General features: G+C 36.4%; 1 protein-coding gene across 4 annotated transcripts in view; it reads left to right on the top strand.

Annotated features, from left to right (window-relative positions):
* The window catches only part of EPB41L5 (erythrocyte membrane protein band 4.1 like 5), a 135,345-nt gene that overhangs the window by 76,489 nt on the left and 35,542 nt on the right, over positions 1-23,314 (top strand). For all 4 annotated transcript variants that reach the window (XM_039479952.2, XM_074399848.1, XM_074399847.1 and 1 more), the window contains 2 exons: positions 18,976-19,139; positions 22,702-22,799. In XM_039479952.2, coding sequence (XP_039335886.1) covers positions 18,976-19,139; positions 22,702-22,799 — 262 coding nt within the window. The remainder of the gene's footprint in view (positions 1-18,975; positions 19,140-22,701; positions 22,800-23,314) is intronic.

The following is a 23,314-nucleotide window of genomic DNA, read 5'->3' as shown; positions in this document are numbered from 1 at the left end:
ACTTTATTGAAAGCATGAACAATCAGAAAAGATTATCTCTACGCTCCCACCATTTTATCAGTGAATGTACCTGATCTGCATTTGGGAATATATTCCTTGCTTGCCCTGCTGTTACTCTAGGTGAACCATCCATACTCTATTTAAGGCTCAGGTCCTTACTAGTTATCTAGATCCTCACCCCAAGTTACTCAAGACCATCATTTGAGCAATTCTCCCTTTCGTTCTACTGCATTAGCTTTCCCTTTCTACTGGAATATTCTCATCAGCACAAAAAGATCCTGGGATAGCGCACATCATTTAAAATAGAACTGTCCCTTGAATTTACCTCTTTTGGCTATTCCTTGTTTTTTTTTTTTGTTTCACTGATTGCAAAACTCTTTGCTTTGTAAGAATTGTCTATACTTGCTATCTCCTCTTTTTCTTAATCTCTTGAGCCCATTCTAATCAAATGTTATCTCTGACACAAAAGACTGGGTATGATTGTGCAGGTTGCATACTGTACAGGAGTGCCACATTTAAGAGAATGAGATTCACATATTTATGACAGTGATTTTCCAGCAGATGGCACTAAGTGTCTTGTTCCAAAAAAGATCAGTGTATATGACAGTTAGCGCAAGAGATGGAAGTGTCTTTAAGAAGAACGTTGTTTTAATCCATATAAAGGCTCTGCCTTGGGCTAATAGTGTTATGCCACTACTCCACCAAAATGGCTTTATTAGATCACAAATGACCTCTACATTTCTAATCTCACAGTCCATCTTTTAGTCTGCTTAATTAGCACTAAGATCAGTTGCTCACTTCTTCATGAAATTGTCACCTAGCTTAGAGATACCACTGTTTTTTATTGTCTTCTAACAAGTTACTATTTTTAATTCCCTTTGCTAATTCCTAATTCTCTCTCCAACCCGTAAGCTTTGTTTAAGGAACTTTCGTGTAACAATTCATTCCCTTTGTAATATCATCTAGCATTATGGTTTTACATGCCATCTATACACAGTGGCAATTTCTCAGTTTATATCATCAACCTGGACTTTTAAATTTCCAGACTTATATATCCAGCTATCTATTTGACATCTCTTCTTAGGCATCTCATATCGGCATCTCATTTTTAAAAATTATTTTGAGGTAATGTTAGGCTTACAGAACAGCTTCAGGGATAGTGCAGAAATTCTCACACTCCCCTGCCCTGCCTTCCCTTAATGTTTTTTGTTTGTTCGTTCGTTTGTTTTTTTGAGACGGAGTCTCGTTCTGTTGCGCAGGCTGGTATGCAATGGTGCGATCTCTGTTTACTGCAGCCTCTGCCTTCTGGGTTCCAGCAACCTCCCGAGTAACTGGGACTACAGGTATGCGCCACCATGCCTGATTAATTTTTGTATTTTTAGTAGAGACGGGGTTTCACCATGTTGGCCAGGCTGGTCTTGAACTCACTGCAAATGATTCACCGGCCTTGGCCTCCCAAAGTCCTGGACTATAGGCATGAGTCACTGTGCCTGGCCCCCTGTTGTTAACATTCTACATAATGGTATGATGGTGTTGTCAAAACTAAGAAACAAACCCTAAGAAATTAACGTTGGTAAAATACCACAAACTAAACTGGGCCTTATTCAGTTTTCACCAGTCTTTCCACAAATTTTCCAGGGTCTGACCCGAGATCCCATGTTACATTTAGTTGCCTTCAAGTCTGACAGTCATTCCATGTCTTTCATGGTTGGCCAGATGCCTGGTAGAATGTTCCTTGATTTGGGTTTGTGTGGTATTTTCACATGATTAGTTTGAGGCCAGGGGTTTGGGGGAAAATACTGCAGAGGTGACGCTGGGCATCCCAAATTTAATATGTTCAAAATTGAACAATGTGATCTCTTGACTCCTGCAGTTTTTCCCACCTGTGTGGTTTTTTGTAGCTTTGTAAGTGGCAGTTCTCTCTTTCTTGTTACTAAGTCAGTGTGTCTTGAGCTCTACTCTAGACCTACTGAATCAGAAAACTGGAAGTGAGGTCCAGTAATCTGGTTCACATGCCCTCCTGGAGATTCTGTTGCATACTAAAGTTTAAGAAGCAGTGACTTACAGCACAGTACCTTATAGTCATCTTGACTTCTCTTTCTCATACTCCAGATGTCGTTCAGAATCAGTAAATTCTATCAGTTCTGTCTTCAAAATGTATTTAGGTCTACTGCTCGTTACCGTTGTTACTGCTCCCATCTCGTTTCCATTTTATGTCAGCCCTGCCCTCTTAACTGGCCTAGCCATTGCCCTTGTTCCTCTGCTGTCTGGTACTCCTTTCAGCAGCTGTAGAGATAACATCAGATCATGTCATTTCTCTGCTTACACCTTCCAGTGTCCTTGTTTCAGAGTTAAATCTCAGATCCTCACATTGATAGGAACATGCTTTTCCCTTCCCTTCTATCAATCCTGACCTTGCTTACATCCAAAGACTCATCTTATACTTGCTCAAACATACCAAGCATGTTCCATCTGGGTTTTTGTACTTCCACTGCTTCCTGGATATTCCTCCCTTTAATCTCTTATGGTTCATTCCAGAACCACCAGGTTTCTTAATGGAGAAGCCTTTCCTGACCACTATAAAATCATCATGTTCCCTGCCCCCTGCCCAGTCTTCTTTTTATTTCCTGTCTGCCTTGCCCTGCTTAATTTTTTCTCACTCCCTTCTCCTTAGTATGCATTTATCATCTCTCTACAGTCCCTTATGATGATTCTTAGGATTTTTCAACTTTATGATGGGTATATCAGAGCATTAAGTGCATTTTTGACTTATGATGGGTTTCTCAAGACAACCCTATTGGTAAGTCAGAGCATTTGTGTGTTTTAACAGAATGTGCACTCCATTAACAGCATTTATTTTGTTTCCTTCAGTATCCACAGACATTCAATATATATTATTTAATTGAATGAATACCAAGCACATCTTGGCACACCTGGTGATACAGAATAGTCAAAATACTGTTCTTGTCTTCAAGAAATTTATACTCAAACTATAGAGATAAACGGTTTTACAAATAACTGATAAAGTGCTAAATCAAGCAAGGAGAGAAGTGGTTGAAGTTAAGACGCTTTCTTAGCATTTGCATCAGGTTTGAAGAAGCCTTGGCATTTGCATCAGTGAAACAGAATCAGGAGATTTGAATGGATAAATCATTACAGTCCCAGAGACCTATAGGAAAAGAAAATTCTATAGTTGCTAAGTGCAAGGTATAGTCCAGGAATGATGAATCAGGATTTTATGGGAAGATATAATGATAATGATAGCTGATTCTTGAGTGATTCTGTGCCAGACATTGTTCCGGAGGTACAGCAGTAAGTATTTAGCAAACCATCCTCATTTAATCCTTATGAAGATCTGTAAGGTATTCAGACTAGTGAAGAAATGAAGGCACAGAACAATGAGGCTGGACTTTGAACTCAGACAGCTTAGTCCTAGAGCCCAGCACTGGCTACTGTACTGCCTCCAGAACTCTAAAGCTTGGTGGGGTCCAGATTGTAGAGAGTAAAAAGGAATATAAAAATAATTCTGTTTGAGAAAGATAACTCTGGAGGTAGTGCGAAGGATGAATTCCAGTTGGTGGAAGACTGGATTATAAAAATATGCTGCATCCATTCTATGTAATTGTTAAAGAATCAGGACAGTCTTCATATGCTGTTACTAGAGGATATCAGTGACACATTGTTGAGTTAAAAACTTAAGTTGTTAAGTGTCTGACGTTTGTTCCCATTTTTGTAAAAGCAACCAAATCATGTATAAGTAAGTTCGTACACACAAAGAACCTAGAGAGATAAATAGCAGGTTTTCAGAAAATGGGAGTGAGGGCGACATTGCTTTTCTTAGCTATCATTCACAAATTTAAGTAACAATAAATTACTCCAAGGTATGAAAGGAGACAAGAACTGCTTCAGTTTACACAGGTAAGTGTCCATGAAAAGTAAGGAAATAGGTAGAAGAAAGAATGTCTTTACATATTTCTTTATACATTCTTCAGAGATTGTTGTGAGCTAGGACATTACCAAAGCCACAGGTGAAAAAGTATCATGTGTAACTACATTTTTGAAATTTTAGCTGTGTAATTCGGTGATTTTAGTTTACTCACAAAGGTGTGCAATCATCACCACTATCTAATTCCATAACATTTTTATCATCCCCAAAAGAAACCTCTTTCCCATTAGCAGTTACTCTCAGTTATTCTTTCACATTAGCCCCTGGGCAAACACTAATTTGCTTTGTGTTTCTATAGATTTCCCCATTCTGGAAATTTGCTAAAAGTAGAATCATACAATGGGTGTCCTTTTATATCTGACTTTTTTAGTATAATGTTTTCAAGGTGCATCTATATTTTAGCATGTATCAGTACTTGATTCCTTTTAATGGCTGAAAAATCTTCCTTGTATGTTGTGCAGTGTTTTATTTATCCATTGTCAATTGATAGACATTTGATTTTCTGCTTTTTGTGAATAATGCTATAAACATTCATGTGTAGGTTTTTGTATGAACATGTGTTCTCAGTTGTCTTGGTTATATACATAGGAGTGAAATATTGGGTCATATAGTAACTCTATTTTTAACATGTTAAGGAACTGCCAAATTGTTTTTCAGAGTGGCCACACTATGTGAGTTAATTTTTCCACATATTTGCCCACACTATTACCTGTCTTTTTTATTATAGCATCCTAGTTGTTGTGAAGTAGCGTATTGTGCAAGATGATGATGTTGGTGTTTTTTGATCTATTTATTGACTCTTTGCTTATCTTTAGAGAAGTATCTACAGACAGTTTCCAACTTAACAATGGCTTGACTTAAGATTTTTCAACTTATGATGGTGTGAAACTGTTGTAATTTTGACATAATGTTGAAATTTGAATTTTGATCTTCTCCTGGACTATAATATGTGGTACATAAGATATTGAACACTTTGTTAAAAAATAGGCTTTGTGTTAGATGATTTTGTCAAACTGCAGGCTAATGTAAGTGTTCTGAGCACAGCTAATGTAGGCTTGGGTAAGCTATAATGTTCTGTGGGTTCACTGTATTAAATGCATTTTCAGTTTACAACATGATCAGGATGTAACCCCATCATAAGTTGAAGAGCACCTGTGTTTCGTTTTTTTACACATTTAAAATATTTGGTTATTTGTCCTTTTATTATTGAATTGTGAGAGTTCTTTATATATTTAAAATATACGTCCTTGGCCGGGCGCAGTGGCTCAAGCCTGTAATCCCAGCACTTCGGGAGGCCGAGGTGGGTGGATCACAAGGTCGAGAGATCGAGACCAACCTGGTCAACATGGTGAAACCCCGTCTCTACTAAAAATACAAAAAAAATTAGCTGGGCATGGTGACGCATGCCTATAATCCCAGCTACTGAGGAGGCTGAGGCAGGAGAATTGCCTGAACCCAGGAGGCGGAGGTTGCGGTGAGCGGAGATCGCGCCATTGCACTCCAGCCTGGGTAACAAGAGCAAAACTCCGTCTCAAAAAAAAAAAAAAAATATATATATATATATATATATATATATATATATATATATATGTCCTTTATCAGATACATACTTCTGAAAAACTTTTTCTTCTGTGCAGTATGGTCTGTTTTGGAGAATGTTCCATTTGTACTTGAGATTAATGTATATTCTGTTAGTGGAGCATTCTGTATATGCCTGTTCAGTCTTTGGTTTTAATACTGTTCGTCTTCTATCTATTTGTATCAGAAGATAAGCTTACATAGTTTTTCTGCTCCTAAAATAAAAGAATTGTTGTTGTCTATCTCTAAACTTCTGATTTAGCTATGTGTTTCAGGACTCTGGTTTTAGTTACATTCATGTTTATAATGATATTTTTTTGATGGATTGACCCTTTTGTCACTATAAAATGTCCTTCTTTGTCGTTAGCAACCATTTTTATCTTACAGATTTTTTGGCTTGATATTAGTATAGCCACTCCATCCCTTTTTTCATTAGTGTTTGGATGGTATATATATTTTCCTTTTTATTTCAGTCTTTCTGTGTGTTAGAATCTAAAGTGTATCCCTTGTAGACAGCATATAGTTGGATCATGTTTCTTAATTCATATTGCCAATCTCTGTCTTTTAATTGGACAGTTAAACATTTACATTTAATGTAATTACTGACAAGGAAGGACTTAGGCCATTTCCTTTGTTTCTATATGTCATGTCTTTTTTGTTTCTCATTTCCTCCATTACTGCCTTTTGTTTTAAGTATGTATATTCTGGTGTACCATTTCAGGTATTTTTTTCTGTCTTTTAACTATTTTAAAACATTGTTTTCTTAGTGGTTATCCTGGGGATTACAATTATTTTATCTTATTTTATTTCATTTTATCTTACTTTATTTCATTTTGTTTTTTAGACAAGAGTCTCACACTGTCACCCAGGCTGGAGTGCAGTGGCACTATTTCAACTCACTGCAAGCTCTGCCTCCGAGGTTCAAGCAGTTCTCATACCTGAGCCTCCTAAGTAGCTTGTAGGAATGTACCACCACACTCAGCTAATTTTTTTTGTATTTTTAGTAGAGACAGGGTTTTGCTACGTTGGTCATGCTGGTCTTGAACTTCTGGCCTCTAGTGATCTGCCTGCCTCGGCCTCCCAAAGTGCTGGGATTACAGGTATGAGCCACGGTGCCCAGCCTACAATTAACATTTTAATTTAAAGCATTGTATTTTGGGATAATAACAATTTAATGTCAGTAGTACATGTAAACTTTGCTTCTGTAGAGCTTTGTCTCTCTCCCACTTCGTGCTGTTTTTCTCATACAAAGTATGTCTCTGTGCATTGTATGCCCATAAACATAACTTTAAAATTTAGAAAAAACATTTTTCAGTATTCCCATCATTTCACCCAGCTTTCACAATATCCGCAGTGCACTTTCCTTTTCCTATGTGATTGAAGGAAGTAATTGAGTCTGCTGCACCAATCTGGTTCTTTCCCTCAAATTTATGGAAATTAGGGAAAGCCTTTTATTGGAAAGTTAGAAATGAAGAAAATAATGTTTCTTGCCAGAAGAAGGCCAATTTTCTTAAAAGTAATGATGAAGGGTTTTTTGTTTTGTTTTGTTTTTTGAGATAGGGTCTTGCTTTCTCTCCCAGTCTGGAGTGAAGTGATTTGATCAGGGAGGCTGAGGCAAGAGAATTACTTGAACCTGGGAGGTGGAGGTTGCAGTGAGCTGAGATCACGCCATTGCACTCCAGCCTGGGCAACAAGAGTGGAACTCTGTCTCAAAAAAAAAAAAAAAAAAAATTTCTTGGATGTGACCCTTGAAAATATTTTTCATTTGCCCTTAAAAAATTTACATGAAATACATACATATAGAGAGAAAAGTCTCTAAAACATACAGTTCCTGTTTGAGTATCTTTCTTCAGGTTAAGAAATAGAAATTGATACTTTTTTTTTTTTTTTTTTTTTTTTTTGAGACAGAGTCTCACTCTATTGCCCAGGCTGGAGTACAATGGCGCGATCTCAGCTCACTGCAACCTCTGCCATCTGGGTTCAAACAGTTCTCCTGCCTCAGCCTGCCTAGTAGCTGGGATTACAGGTGCCTGCCACTGTGCCTGGCTAGTTTTTTTATTTTTAGTAGAGATGGGGTTTCACCATCTTGGCAAGGCTGGTCTTGAACTTCTGACCTCATGATCCATCTGCCTCGGCCTCCCAAAGTGCTGGGATTACAGGCATGAGCCACTGTGCCTGGCTAGAAATTACTACTTTTTAAGAAGTTCTTCTTGTGTCTTAATCCAATAGTAGATCTACTGTTAGGAATTTTGTCAAAAGTTTGGTAGTTTTGCCTTTTACATTTGAGTCAGGCATTAATTTATATAAGGTGTGAGGTAGACATCCAATTTCAGTATTTTTTCGAATGATTAACTGTCCCAGCATCATTTGTTGAGTAATTTGCTTTTTCTCATTGCTGCATAGGTTTCTTTTCTGTCAGAAATCTTATTTGTGGTAGCTGTATGTTTATTTCAGGACTTCCCCTAATGGTGGTGATATCTTACATAATTACCATGCAGTAATCCAAAAAGCTGGGCCAGACACAGTAGCTCATGCCTGTAATCCCAGCACTTTGGGAGGCTGAGGCAGGTGGATCACCTGAAGTGAGGAGATTGAGACCAGCTTGGCCAACATGGTGAAACCCTGTCTCTACTAAAAATACAAAAATTAGCTGGATGTGGTGGCACGTGCCTGTAATCCCAGCTACTTGGGAGGCTGAGGCAGGAGAATCGCTTGAACCAGGAAGTTGGAGGTTGCAGTGAGCCGAGAATGTGCCACCGCACTCCAGCCTTGTGACAGAGCAAGACTCCATCTCAAATAAATAAATAAATAAAATATAAATAAATAAATCCAAAAAGCTGATTGGCACAATAGATAACTAACGACTACAAATCAACTCAAGATTTCACCAGCTTCTGCAAACACTTACTCATCTTGCGGGGAGTTCCTATGGCATTTAATCACATGTATATGTTTGTACAAGCAGCATCACAAACTCTTAGATTTGGTTTGCTGTTTTGTTTAGGACATTTAACTTGATGTTCATGAGTATAATTGTGACCTAGTAAAAGGGGCTTGCTGCTCATTGTGCTAGAAGCCCATATTAGAATGCTGGTTTTTGAGAAAAGAAAAGGTTTGTATTGCAAGTCAACTCACAAAGACAGGAGTCAAGCTCAAATCTTTCTCCTTGTGCCGGCTTTAAGGCAATATTTTTACGAGAAAAAGTTCAGGGAGTATATTCTAGTAGGTGATTGGTGGAAGGAAAGGAGAAGCCTGGAAAACACTTGGACATGCACAGTTGCCTCTCCATGTTACTTCATGTGTTGCATGTGCAAATTCAGGGGTAGTTAGTATGAAACAAGCAGTGGAAATTGAGGCTGTGATGTCAGCAGGCTCATCCTTTGCAAATTCTAGTTGGCCATCTTGGTTCCAACCAATTTCATCCAGTTTTTTCTTGAACTCACAAACAGAAGGAGTTTCAGCAAGTTGTTTCGTATCTGCTATCATACAAACTCAGTAATTTTCTGTTACGTTACTGGTTTCTTATTCTTTGGGACACAGATTAAGTTTTAACTTTTCAGCAAGTTGTTTCTTATCTGCTGTTCTATAAGCCCAAGAATTAGTCATTGGTTTCTTTAACTCTTTTAGGCACAGTTTCATAATTGGCTTACGGTCTTTCTTACTTGTACTATTTAACCTGATTAATTCTAGTCTTATAGAATGAGCTGGTGAGGGAATGTTCGTATCTTCTTTCTCTTCCTTCCGTCTCCCCCTTCTGAAGAGTTTGTGTAGAAGTGGAATGACCTGTTGTCTGCAAGTTGGGTAGAAACCTTCTATAAAGATAGGTGTGCCATGTTTCTTCTTAATGGGAAGATTTTAAATTGACTCAGTTTATTTAATGGTTATTGGTCTAATCAGGTTTTTTGTTTTTCCTTGAGCCAGTTTCTCTAGGTATTTATTAATTTCATTTGTTTTCCATTTTTCTGTATAATTATATGTGGTATTATTTATCTGAAGCATCTAAAATTTCTGAAATTATTTCTCCTTTTTTGTTCATTTGTGTTGTTTTTTTCCTGGAGGGATCTATTTATTTTGTCTTCTTAAAGAATCAGTGTTTTACTTAAATTTGCTGGTATATTCTATGTTTGTCCTTACCCGCGAGGCAGATTGATATATAACATAAAAACAAAGCACAGTAACAAGTTAAATGAGTCTTCATTTGTTAACAGCTATTGTAGCAGGATAATCAGTTATTTCACTTTATAAAGTATAAAGATAAAAAGATTATAAGTATTTAAGTTTTATAGTTTATGTCTATATAAAATAGGATGGTTGAGCTGAATTACTTGCTTTTACCAGATTATACTTTTTTATTTTCCCTTTTGGATATTTGCTTATTTATAGATTTTACCCCCTTACCGGTTTGCAAGTTCTCAGTTGCAAGACTTATTTGGTAGTTAAAGAAGTCTTCCTGGATGAAGGAGCAATAATAATATACCATTTAAATTATATCATTGGCATTTTAGTTTTCTGTGGAACAAATTACCGGAAAATAAAGATACAAATTATGAAATAGTTTTTTCAGACAAGCTTAAGGCAGGAGAAGTGTTTTATCTGATGTTAGCCATGAAAATTTCAGTAACAACGGTACCCAAGAATGTATAGCATGTGTGACCTTCAGATAAACAACAGCCTAATCTAAAAATATAGTGGTGTGATAGTAAGCAAGGAAGGATTGTTCATTTTTTGAATCTTTGACTCAAAGATGTCACAGTGCAGGAGTTTTTGTTTTGTTATTTTATTTTTTTATAGATGCAAGGGGTATGTGTGTAGTTTTGTTTTACATGGGCATATTGCATGATGCTGAGGTTCTGGCTTCTAATGATCCCATCACCCAAGTAGAGAACATAGTACTCGTTAGGTGGGTTTTTTTAACCCTTGCCCCTCTCCCTGACTTCCTCCTTTGGAATCCTGAGAGTGTTTATTGTTCCTGTCTTTGTGTGTACCTGGTGTTTAGCTCCCACTTATAAGTGAAAACATGGAGTATTTGTTTTTTCTTTTTGTTAGTTTGCTTAGGGTAATGGCCTCCAGCTGCATCCATGTTGCTGCAAAGGACGTGATTTTGTTCTTTTTGATGGCTATTCTATTTGTTCTATTTCATGTTGTGTGTATACCACATTTTCGTTATCCAGTCCACTGGTGATAGGCAGCAGGGCTGACTCGGTGCTTTTGCTATTGTGAATAGTGCTACAATAATCATACAAGTACAGGGTCTTTTTGGTAGAATAGTTTCTTTGGGGTATATTCTCAGTAATAGGATTGCTAGGTCAAATGGTAATTGTTTTTCATTCTTTGAGAAATCAACTGCTTTTTACAGTAGCTAAACTAATAATTTACATTCCCAAAAACAATGTGTAAGTGTTCCCTTTTCTCTCCCTCCTCCCCAAAAGTAAAATCTATCTAATTAAATGTAGATTCATTGATTTTTAAATTCAATGTGTTATATAGTCCATGACTATTGTCATTTTGACAAACTGTCCCAGGTCTTGCCAGTGGGAACCCTGTCAAACTATTTCCTGTGTGCTATGTAACCTGTCCCCTACCCTTTGAGCATGCTTAAAATTCTGGCACAAGAGGTTCATATTCATTTTGCGCCTTCTTTGCCTCAGCCCTGAGATCAGCCATTTCTTTAAGAGTCCTGACTCCTGCTAATTAAAATGGTGTTTAGGAGCCAAGATCTGAGCACTAGGTACGCTGTATGCTCATTGATGCTCAGAATGTCATTGCTTCTAGACTCAGTGGACAAAGTTAAAAAAAATAGATATGGATGTTTAAATCACAAATTCATGCCAACACTCTAACTCTCTAGTGAATACCCAGGGTTCTTTACACTCCCCAATTCCTTATTCCTATCTTCCTTCTTCTCTGTGAGAAACTTAGCTTCCATTTTGATAATATGTGCTAAACAGTTTCAGAATTGCTATACGCATACCACTGTCAACAAAAAATCTAAATAACCTTCAGCATTTCTTCATGGTTCTCCTTTTTAAACTGGGAGTATACAGTCGAAGTATTGCACTTAAAATTTACTTGGATTAGTTCCTTTTCCCTCTCAATGTGTTTATGGTATTTATTTGGTAGTAGTTACATTTTAATTTTTCTAGATATTGCCTGACCCTCCTTCATTGAGGATTCTACATTGGACCAACAGAGTATGTGAGTGCTCATACCTCTCATGGCTTCACCAACAAAGGATCAAGAAACACTGGGGTTTTTGCCAATCCGAAAAATAAGATAGGATATCAAAGTATTTTTTTATTTTCCTTAGAGCTTTATTGAGGCACGCTTGGTGCAATAAAGTGCATTCGTTTAAAGCATTTGAGTGTGGACACACATCCATGAAACCAACACCATAATCAAGATTCATGGTGGATATGTTTGATGTAGTTTTCATTTAAATCCCTCTCAGTAGCACATTTGTATGTTTAAGAGCCATTTGCATTTATTACATAAATTGCTTGTTCTTATCTGTAGCCTCCCTGCCCCCTCCCCATTTTTAAACAAGGCTGTTAGCCTTTTTCTTCTCTACTTTTAAGAGCTTTTTATGTATATTAGGGATATTAACTCTATGTATGTAAGCTGCAAAAAATGTGTTTTCAGTTTCTCACATTTTACTTTGCTTTTAGTATTTTTTGCTATGCAAAAGTTTTAAAGGTTTTTGTATAAGCAGATTGCTTAATGTTTTTCTCTTTAATAGTTTCTGGAATTTAATAGAGTTTTCCTCACTGTTGCATTTTAGAGGAATTCAGCTATCCTTGCTTCCAATGCTGTATGAATTAATTTTCTTACATTTGAATCTCAGATCCATTTTGAATCTTGGTATAAGATATGAGTAATGAATTCTAATTCTGTTATTTCCAGTTGGCTTTCCAATTATGTCAATCCTACTTTCAAGAAATTCATAATGGTGCTGAAGCAACTGTATGTCCACATAGAAAAGGATAAAACTGTACTCTCGTCTCAGACCTAAATTTGTTTATTTTTTCTTTAACTTTTATTTTAAATTCAGGGTTACATGTGCAGGATGTGCAGATTTGTTTATATAGGTAAACATGTGCCATGGTGTTTTGCTACACAGATCATCCTGCCCCCTGGGTATTAAGCCCAGCATCCATTAGCTGTTCTTCCTGATGCTCTGTCCACCCCACACACCTGACAGGCCCCAGTGTGTGGTGTTTTCCCTGTCTTGTGTCCATGTGTTTTCATCATTCAGCTCCCACTTATAAGTAAGAACATGTGGTGTTTGGTTTTCTGTTCCTACGTTAGATTAATGGCTTCTAATTCCATCCATGTCCCTGCAAAGAACATGATCTCATTCCTTGTTATGATTACATAGTATTCCATGGTGTAAATGTACCACATTTTAAAAATCCAGTCTGTCATTTATGGGCATTTAGGTTCATTCCATGTCTTTGGTGCATGGTGCTGTGATGAACATACATGCGCATGTATCTTTACAATGGAAAGATACATATTCCTTTGGGCATATACCCAGTAATGGGATTGCGGGGTCAAATGATATTTCTGTCTCTAGATCTTTGAGGAATTGCCACAGTCTTCCACAGTGGTTGAACTAGTATACATTCCCACCAACAGTGTAAAACATTCCTTTTTCTCCCCAGCCTCACCAGCATCTGTTGTTTTTTTGACTTTTTAATAGTAGCCATTCTGCCTGGTATGAGATGGTATCTCATTGTGGTTTTGATTTGCATTGTGATTTTGATTACTGAGCTAATGATCAGTAATGTTGAGCTTTTTTTTTTTTTTTTTTAATGTTTGTTGGCTGCATGTATGTCTTTTGAGAACTGTCTGTTCATGTCCTTTGCCCACTTTTTAATGTTTTTTTTTTCTTATAAATTTGTTTAAGTTCCTTGTAGCCTCTGGTTATCAGACCTTTGTCAGATGGATAGATTGCAAAAATCTTCTCCCATTCTGTAAGTCGTCTGCTCATTCTGCTGGCAGGTTTTTGTTTGTTTGTTTGTTTGTTTCTGTACAGAAGCTCTTTAATTAGATCCCATTTGTGAATTTTTGCTCTTGTTGCAGCTGCTGTTGGCATTTTCATCATGAAATCTTTGCCCTCTGAGCACTTTTAAAATTCTGGCACAAGAGGTTCCGTATTCATTTTGTGCTTTCTTTGCCTTAGCCCTGAGATCAGCCATTTCTTTAAGAGCCTTGACTCCTGTGTCCTAAATGGTATTGCCTAGATTTTCTTCTAGGGTTTTTATAGTTTGGGTTTTTACATTTGAGTCTTTAATCCATCTTAAGTTTTGTATATGGTATAAGGAAGGGGTCCAGTTTAAATTTTCTGCCTATAGCTAGCCAGCGCCATTTATTAAATAGGGAGCCCTTTCTCCATTTCTTGTTTTTTGTTGGGTTTGTCAGGTCAGATGGTTATAGGTGTGCTGTCTTATTTTTGATTTCCCTTTTCTGTTCTATTGGTCTTATATGTCTGTTCTTGCACCAGTACCATGCTGTTTTGATTCCTGTAACCTATACTGTAGTATAGTTTGAAGTTGAGTAGCATGATGCCTCCAGCTTTGTTCTTTTTGCTTAGGATTGTCTTGGCTATTTCAGCTCTTTTTTGGTTCCATTCAGATTTTAAAGTAGTTTTTTTCTAATTCTGTGAATGATGTCAATGGTAGTTTAATGGTAATAGCATTGAATCTACAAGTTACTTTGGGCAATGTGGCCATTTTCGTGATCCCACTTCTTTCCATTCGTGAGCATGGAATGTTTTCCCATTTGTCTGTGATCTCTCTGATTTCTTTGAGCAGTGGTTTGTAGTTGTCTTTCCACGTCTTGAAAGACCAAGAGGTCCTTCACATGTCTTGTTAGCTGTATTCCTAGGTGTTTTATTCTTTTTGTAGCAGTTGTGAATAGGACTTAAGATTTGGTTCTCTGCTTACCTGTTGTTGGTATGTAGGAATGCTAGTGATTTTTTGCACATTTCATATCCTGAGACTTTGCTGAAGTTGCTTATCAACTTAAGAAGCTTTTGAGCTGAGACATGGAGTTTTTAGATGCAGGAGATGTCATCTGCAAACAAAGATAATTTGACTTCCTGTCTCCCTATTTGAATACCCTTTCTTTCTTTCTCTTGCATGATTTCCCTGGCTAGAACTTCCAGTACTATGTTGAATAGGAGTGGTGAAAGAGGGTATCCTTAACTTGTGCTGATTTTTTTTTTTTTTAGACAGAGCCTCACTCTGTCACCTAGTGGGGAGTGCAGCTGCGCAATCCTGGCCCACTGCAACCTCTGCCTCCTAGGTTCAAGCGATTCTCCTGCCTCAGCCTCCTGAGTAGCTAGGAGTACAGGCACGTGACATCACACCCATGTGGCAGTTTTTAAAGGGAGTACTTCCAGCTTTTGCCCATTCAGTCTATCGGCTGTGAGTTTGTCAAAAATGGCTCTTATTATTTTGAGGTATGTTCTTTCAGTACCTAGTTTATTGAGCGTTTTTAACATGAAGAGATGTTGAATTTTATTGAAAGCCTTTTCTGTGTCTATTGAGATAATTGTGTTTTTTGCCTCTAGTTCTGTTTATGTGATGAATCACATTTATTGATGTGTATATTTTGAACCAACTTCGCATCCTGGGGATGAAGGCAACTTGATTGTAGTGGATAAACTTTTTGATGTGCTGCTGGATTCAGTTTGCCAGTATTACTGAGTTTTTCTTTTTTGCATCAGTGTTCATCAAGTATATCGACCTGAAGAAAACTTTTTTTGTTGTATCTCTGCCAGGTTTTGATATTAATATGATGCTTGCCTCATAGAATGAGTTAGGGAGGAGTCCCTCCTTTTCAGTATTTTCAGATAGTTTCAGTAGAAATGGTACCAGCTCTTCTTTGCACCTCTGGTAGAATTCTGCTGTGAATCCATCAGATCCTGGACTTGTTTTTTGTTTTTGTTTTGTTTTGTTTTGTTTTGTTAGCAGGCTGTTTATTACTGCCTCAGTTTCAGAACTTGTTAATTTGTCTATTCAGGGATTCCCCTTCTTCTTGGTTCAGGCTTTGGAGGGTGTATATGTCAAGGAATGTATCAATTTCTTCTAGCTTTTCTAGTGTATTTGCATAGAGGTATTTATAGTATTCTCTGATGGTTGTTTGTATTTCTGTGGAGTCAGTGATGATATCTCCCTTATCATTTCTGTTTGTGTTTATTTGATTCTTGTCTTCATTAGTCTAGCTAACAGTCTATTTTGTTAATTTTTTTCAAAAAACCACCTCCTAGATACATTGATTTTTTTTTTTTGAAGGATTTTTTGGTATATATCTCTATCTCCTTCAGTTCAGTTCTTATCTTGAGTATTTCTTGTTTTCTGCTAGCTTTGGGGTTTGCTTGCTCTTGGTTTTCTAGTTCATTTAGTTATGATGTTAGGTTGTTAACTTGAGATCTTTCTAGCTTTTTGATGTGGGTATTTGGTGGTATAAATTTCCCTATTAACACTGCTTTAGCTGTGGTCCAGAGATTCTGGTATGTTGCCTGTTCTCATTGATTTCAAAAAACTTCTTGATTTCTGCCTTAATTTTATTTTCCCATGAGTCTTTCAGGAACAGATTGTTCAACTTCCATGTAGTTGTGTGGTTTTGAGTGAATTTCTTAGTTTTGAGTTGTAATTTGATTGTGTTGTCTGAGAGACTTGCGATTTCAATTATTTTACATTTCTTGAGAAGTGTTTTACCTCTGATTATGTGATCGATTTTAGAGTAGGTACTGTGTGACGATGAGAAAAGTATATATTCTGTTGCTTTTGGATAGAGAATTATGTATTTATGTATCAGGTCTGCTTAATCCAAAGCTGAGTTCAGATCCTGAGTATCTTTGTTAATTTTCTGTCTCAGTGATCTAATATTGTCATTGGGATTTTAGAGTCTTCTACTATTATTGTGTGGGAGTCTGTGTCTCTTTGTAGGTCTCTAAGAACTTGTTTTATGAATCTAGGTGTTCCTGTATTGGGTGCATATATATAGGATAGTTAGTTCTTTTTTATGAACTCTGTACTGTTACGTAATGTCCTTTGTCTTTTTTGATCTTTGTTGGTTTAAGGTCTTTTTTTGCCAGAAAACAGGATTGCAATTCCTGCTTTTTTCTGTTTTCCATTTGCTTGGTGAATTTTCTTCCATCTTTTTATTTTGAGCCTATGTGTATCTTTGCACATGAAATGAGTCTCATGATGACAACATATCAATGAGTCTCATTCACCTTGAAATTCTGTGTCTTTTAATTGGGGCATTTAGCCCATTTACATTTGAGTATTGTTATGTGTGAATTTGATCCTGTTATCAAAGGATTCTGTCATCAAAATAACTAGATGCTAGCTGGTTATTTTGCAGACTTGTTTATGTGGTTGCCTCCGAGGGTCATTGGCCTGTGTACTTCAGTGTGTTTTTGCAGTGTCTGGTAATTGCTTTTCCTTTCCATATTTAGTGCCTCCTTCAGTAGCTCTTGCAGGGCAGGCCTGGTGATGACAAATTCCCTGAGCATTTGCTCATCTGAAAAGGATCTTATTTCTTCTTCTCTTAAGAAGCTTAGGTTGTTTGGTATGAAAATCTGGGTTGAAGATTCTTTTTTTAGAGAAAGTTGAATATTGGCTCTCAGTCTCTTCTGACTTAGGGTTTCCGTGGAGACGTCTGCTGTTAGACTGATGGGCTTCCTTTTGTGGATGACCTAGACTTTCTTTCTGGCTACTCTTAACATTTTTTTCTTTCATTTCAACCTTGGAGAGTCTGATTATTGTGTCTTGCGGTTGATCTTCTTGTGGAGTATCTTACAGGGATTCTCTGCATTTCTTGAATTTGATTTTGGCCTGCTTTGCTAGGTTGGAGAAGTTGTCCTGGATATATCCTGATGTTTGTTTTTGCTAACTTGGTTCTGTTCTCCCTGTCTCTTTTCAGGTACCTCAATCTGTCATAGGTTTGGTCTCTTTAAATAATCCTGTATTTCTTGGAGGTTTTGTTCATTCCTTTTCTTTTTCCCCTTCTATTCTTGCCTACCTGTCTTACTTCAGAAAGATAGTCTTCAAGTGCTGAGATTCTTTGACGCGGAAACATTTTTAGTTGTGAAGTTCATTTTAAGTTTTTCTTTTATCGATACTTTTGGTGTCATATCTAAGAATACTTCACCCAAAGTCACAAAGATTTTTTTCTTCTATATTTTGTTCTCAAGTTTTACAGTTAACTCTTAGGTCTCTTATCCATTTTGATTTAATTTGTGTGTGTAGTGTGAGATATGGTCTAAATTAATATTTTTTCATGTGGGTATCTGGTTGTCCTAGTACCATTTGTTAAAAAGTCTGTCTTCTGTTGATTTATCTTGTCAAAAAGTCTTATATCATCAAAAGTTCCTTATATTCTATAATATAGACTCTCAATTCTGTTGTTGATTTACCTGCCTGTGTTTGTGCCAGTATCACCCTGTCTTGATTACTGTTGCATTATAGTACTCAAATTCGATAGTGTACATTCATTTTTGAAATTGTTTTCGCTATTCTAGCTGCTTTGACTTTCATAAATCTTAGGATTGGCTGGTTAATTCTATAAAAAAATAATTGCTGGGATTTTGATAGTGAATACATTGAATTTACAGATTTGGGGAGAAGCCATCTTGAATATTAAGTGTTCCAATATGTTAACATTAAAAGTCTTTCTATTTATTTAGATCTCCTTTATAAATGATTTTCAGTGTATAAGTCATACATATCCTTTATTAAATTTATTCCTTTTGATGTTACTATGAATGAAATTGTCTTCATAATTTCAGTTTCCTATTATTGCTCATGTATAGATATACAATTGAGTTTTCTTATATTGATCTTGTATCCTGCAACTTTGTGGAACTTATTTATTTAGGTTATTCATTCAACCTTACTTATTAAGGTTATTTTTCTCCCTTAGGTTTTCAGGTGGGAGGCTAAACCAGTCCCTTTTACTCCATTTTGGCTGGGAGGAGAAGTCTACCCAAAGGGTTGTGAGAGATGAATAAAGCCAGTTGAGACAAAAACTTTTTCATGAATCTTTTTTCAACAAAGACTTTGTTAGTATAGTCCCTCAGTATCCATGGAGAATAGATTCCAGGACCTCCCTGGGGTAACAGAATTCTCAGATGCTCAAGTCTGAGAAATGGTGTCATGTTTGCATGTAACCTGCACACATCTTCCCATATACTTTAAATCATCTCTGGATTATGTAGAAAACCTATTACAGTGTAAATGCTATGTAAATAGTTGTTAAACTATATTTTTTATGTGTTTTTAAAAATTTTTTGGTTTTGTTTTCTTTTGATTGTTTTTGATTCATGGTTGCTTGAATTCACAGATATGGTGGAACTTGCAGATACAGAGGGTGAGCAGTGTTTTAAATTCTTCATGTTAAATTTCTTGGTCTAAGTATATTTTCTATTTCCATTCCAGCATTCCTCTAAATATTGATTTGCTGGCTAGTCCAGACTTATTGGAAACAACCATTGGTGGTATATCTGGGGCATCTGACATTATGGATACATTCCAAGCACCAAATGACGTTAATGTAGCCACCAGGCTTCCTGGATTAGGGGAACCTGAAGTTGAGTATGAGAGTAAGTAAATGTTCCATGATACATCAGTGATACCTTTTTATCTTCCTTTGAAATAAGATATTGAAATCAGTTTCTCCAATAATATATTTTGTACGAGTTCAACTTTTAAATTTAATTCTGAAGAGTTATGACATCTTGCTTTTTTATTTAAGGGAACACCGAAATATTTAAGATAACATAACTGAAGTCATGAAATGTGTGTCATTTATAAGACATTAAACATTTAAGAGTCTTCAAACTTGCTTTTTACTTTTTTTCTTGAGTGCAAATTAAAAAGAAGAAAAGAAGCTTCCTTAAAGATTTTCTAGGGCATAGGATTGAATGATGTTTGAACATCCCATTGGCTCTTAGAAAGTATTTTGTTATTAATGAGGATTATTATTGTGCAGGCCCACAGAAAGAAATAACACAGAAAGAATGCTACTTTTAAAAAAATTGTAGGTTAAAAGGAGACAGTAAATCTCTCATTGAAAATGTCTATGTATTTGTGAGTTTAGTTTGATATGAAAGCATAGCTTGTTTTTAAACAGCAATTTCCTGTTGAATCTCACTGTAATGCATGTTCATTTTAAAGCAGCTTGTATTTATTTGGCTCTTGCCAATTTGATTTCTATTGCAGGCTAAAATTAGCACTTCATTAAAAAACTCAGAAAATTGCCCTAAGTATGCTGTTGTCTCTGAGACTGTAGAATACAGCAGTAGTATTTAGTAACTTAGAAATAAGTGTTAGTGAAAAGTCACACAGTGCTTCTGGTTAATGGAATATGTTCAAATATTATTGATAAGTGTTAAAAATTTGTTCATTTCCTAAGTAATCACTACAAACAAATGTTCTGGTACATCATGGTTTTTATTGACATCTAACATGTTTGACTTATGCTTGTTAGTCTTAGGTCAGAGAAATAAAAATTTAATTTATTACACTGATAATTTCAAATTAATTTGATTTTTTAAGATAGCAGTTACTAGATTAAGAAAATATCCCCCATTACTATTTCTCATGTACTTGCGCTGTAATAATTTATTTTGGATAGTCCAGTTTTGACAACCTTGCCCTGGACTTCACTTCTTGTTAGCAATGCTTGCTCTTGTTCTACCCTTGCAACAAATCTACACATGTACTCCCTGAACCTAAATTTATAATTAGGCTGGATGTGGTGGCATGCTCCTATAACCCCAGCTATTCGGGAGGCTGAGGCATGAGAGTCGCTTGAACCCGGGAGGCAGAGGTTGCAGTGAGCTGAGATTGTGCCACTGCATTCCAGCCTGGGACACAGAGCAAGACTCTGTCTCAGAAGAAAAAAAAAATAAGTTAAATTAAAATTTAGAAAAGAAATTTGCTTTTTGTTTCTAGAAAGAATTGAGACATAGCATAGCAAAACCATCAGGATTTAGATTCAGCCAGAACCAAGACTGTCTTAATGCAGAGTATTTCCAGGTTTAAAATAAATATAGTCTCCTTTATAGAGATGGCAGTATTGATTTCATTTACTTTCCATTTAATATCTATTATACAAATTCACAAAGTTTAGTTTTTTCAAATAATGTTGTATTAGTATCACTTATTGAGTACATGCTTTTTGCAAAATATATTAGCTTAAGGTTTACATGGTAGAATGAACTAGGGATGCTTAGAAAAGATCAAATGAAATAAGGTAACTCTCCAAATATTTGGAAATCTGATACATCAAATAATTAGTTTTATGACACTTTATTGGTGAATCTTGGATGAGCAATTTGCAAGTATAGAGAAACAGCTTGTGCATCAACAAGGGGAAGTTTTTTTTAACTGTTTATGCAGTGTAATAGAAATAGGTTCCTGGCCAGGCGTATTGGGTCACGCCTGTAATCCCAGCACTTTGGGAGGCCCAGGCGGCTGGATCACCTGAGATCAGGAGTTCGAGACCAGCCTGGCCAATATGGCAAAACCCAGTCTCTACTAAAAGTACACAAATTAGCTAGGCACGGTGGCGGGCACCAGTAATCCCAGCTACTTAGGAGGCTGAGACAAGAGAATCGCTTGAACTTGGGAGGCGGAGGTTGCAGTGAGCCAAAATTGCACCACTGCACTCCAGCCTGGGTGACAAGAGTGAACTGTCTCAAAAAAAAAAAAAAAAAAAAAAAAAAAAAGAAGTTCCTAAGAGTTAGTGAGCACCTCATTACAGAGTATTAAAGCAGAGCTTGAATTCTGTTGAGGTTGTGGCAGAGGAAATTCTTGCATAAGTGTGGGGGTTTTCTTTATATGACTTAGTTCAGACTTACAATATTTGCTCAAAATCAATCAGTGAGAATAATTAAAACATTTTTATGTTAGGAGTTAAGGTCATCAGTCTGGTATCTAATTGTGTATTTTATTTTTGTTCTAATGTCAAAATCCTGATTCACATAGCTAAAAGTTGTGCATGGCAGGATGTTCCTCAGACAAAAAGAAAAAAGTAGCAGAAAAAGGTTTATTTTAACAACAACAACAAAAGTATTCCAGATGGAGTAATTTGAAGCATAAGAAAACCATGAGATGGCAATTAAGTAAATGGGTAGAGAAGATTTTGAGACCAGTGTTGAATTACTGGTTCTCACCTTTGGTTGTACTTAAAATCACCTGGAGAGTTTTAAAACCTACCAGTGCCAGAATCCTACCTCAAAAGATTTTGTTACAGTTATTCTTGGGTGAGCCCTGTGAATGAGTGTTTCTTGAAAGCTCTCCACCTGATTCCTAATTTGTAGCCAGGGACTCCACTCAGTTAATTGATGGCCACTTTTTAGACTATCCCTTTGACCCAAAGGATATGATTTCAAAGTTTTCTCCTCTATTTTTCTATCTGATTATATAGAAATTATTAGGCATTCAACTTTTTTTTTCAAGTGACGGTGTAAAATTTTATGCTCACATCCAATTAATATCTGCAAAATGAGATTATTTTAGGGTAGTTACTTTTTAAAGTCTTCATTTAAGGATGAATCATGCTTAATGTATTATCTTTTCAGTGGTTAGAGGACTTTGTAATGTATGTTGCTGCTAGGAAGAACATTATGAAGACAAAATGCTTATCTTGCATCACACATGATGGTACGAATATATAATATGTTGAATCAGTCAGTGAATAAATATATATTCTTCATCAGTTTGTTTCACATAAATTTAGTTTTAGCCAGTAGTCATGGCCAAGGAACAAAGATGACAAAGTGTTGAGGTTACACATGAGCCTGGTTGTAGTTATAAAAGAAAAGGATCATGTCATAAGTGTTCTGTGCCTTTTGAGTCTCTTGGCTAGGTAAACCTTCTCAACCACACATGCTATGGAAATTTCACATCTGCTTGCTTTTTAGGAGTACTGCAGTTACAGGTTGGTGTTCCTACTTAGGATTAACTGTTATTCAAATGAGTGGACAGGTAGCTGGTTATGGAAAGAAAATATATTTATTTTGTGTTTATCCAGATTATTACTATTAATTGGTGATAACCGATGTTGAGAAAACAAAACCAAACCATACCCTCACATAGCTAGCTGTGACAGCCTGGCGGACTGAGGGGTCATTTTGCCTTTTTTTTTTTTTTTTTCAGCATTAGAAGACACCTCAGAGAAGATCAAACAGCTTGAGATGGAGAACAGTCCTTTGCTGTCCCCTCGACCCAACATCGATGTTAACATAAACAGCCAGGTATTCAGATTTCCCTTGTGTACACCTGTTACCCAGAGCTCCTGGAAATTTTTTCTTTCCAAAGATAATACTTCCTTTTTTTCTTTAGCTGGGTAATCTGTCTGTGCTGAGTTCTTACAAACCTGTTTTTTCATTTTAAAGGGTGAAATATGTAGATATTTAAGAGGGATGGAGGAAAACTTGCACAGCAACATGAATTGTAGGGTGATTTAATGATTTAAAAAAAAAACAGTCAAGATGACTGTTAAACCTTTTATTTTGATTCACCCAGTCTAGTTGAAGGGCTTGCTGAAAACCTATTGAAATTATAGAAGGATTTGTTTGAAAGAGAGCTGCTCTGTGACATAAACAAGAAAGAGAATAGAATATCAGATGCTTTATCTTCATCTGTCATTCCTTTCTCTACCTTGTCCCCTTTGAATTTTTTTGTTGTGGGATGGGGGATACATACCAATTACACGGATCAAGCTTCAATCTATAGTTTGACTATAATTTTCTTATTTCTATGTTAAATA

The sequence above is a fragment of the Saimiri boliviensis genome, chromosome 5 (assembly GCF_048565385.1).
Source record: "Saimiri boliviensis isolate mSaiBol1 chromosome 5, mSaiBol1.pri, whole genome shotgun sequence".
Lineage (NCBI taxonomy): Eukaryota > Metazoa > Chordata > Mammalia > Primates > Cebidae > Saimiri > Saimiri boliviensis.
This window is presented reverse-complemented; position numbering and strand designations above follow the sequence as displayed.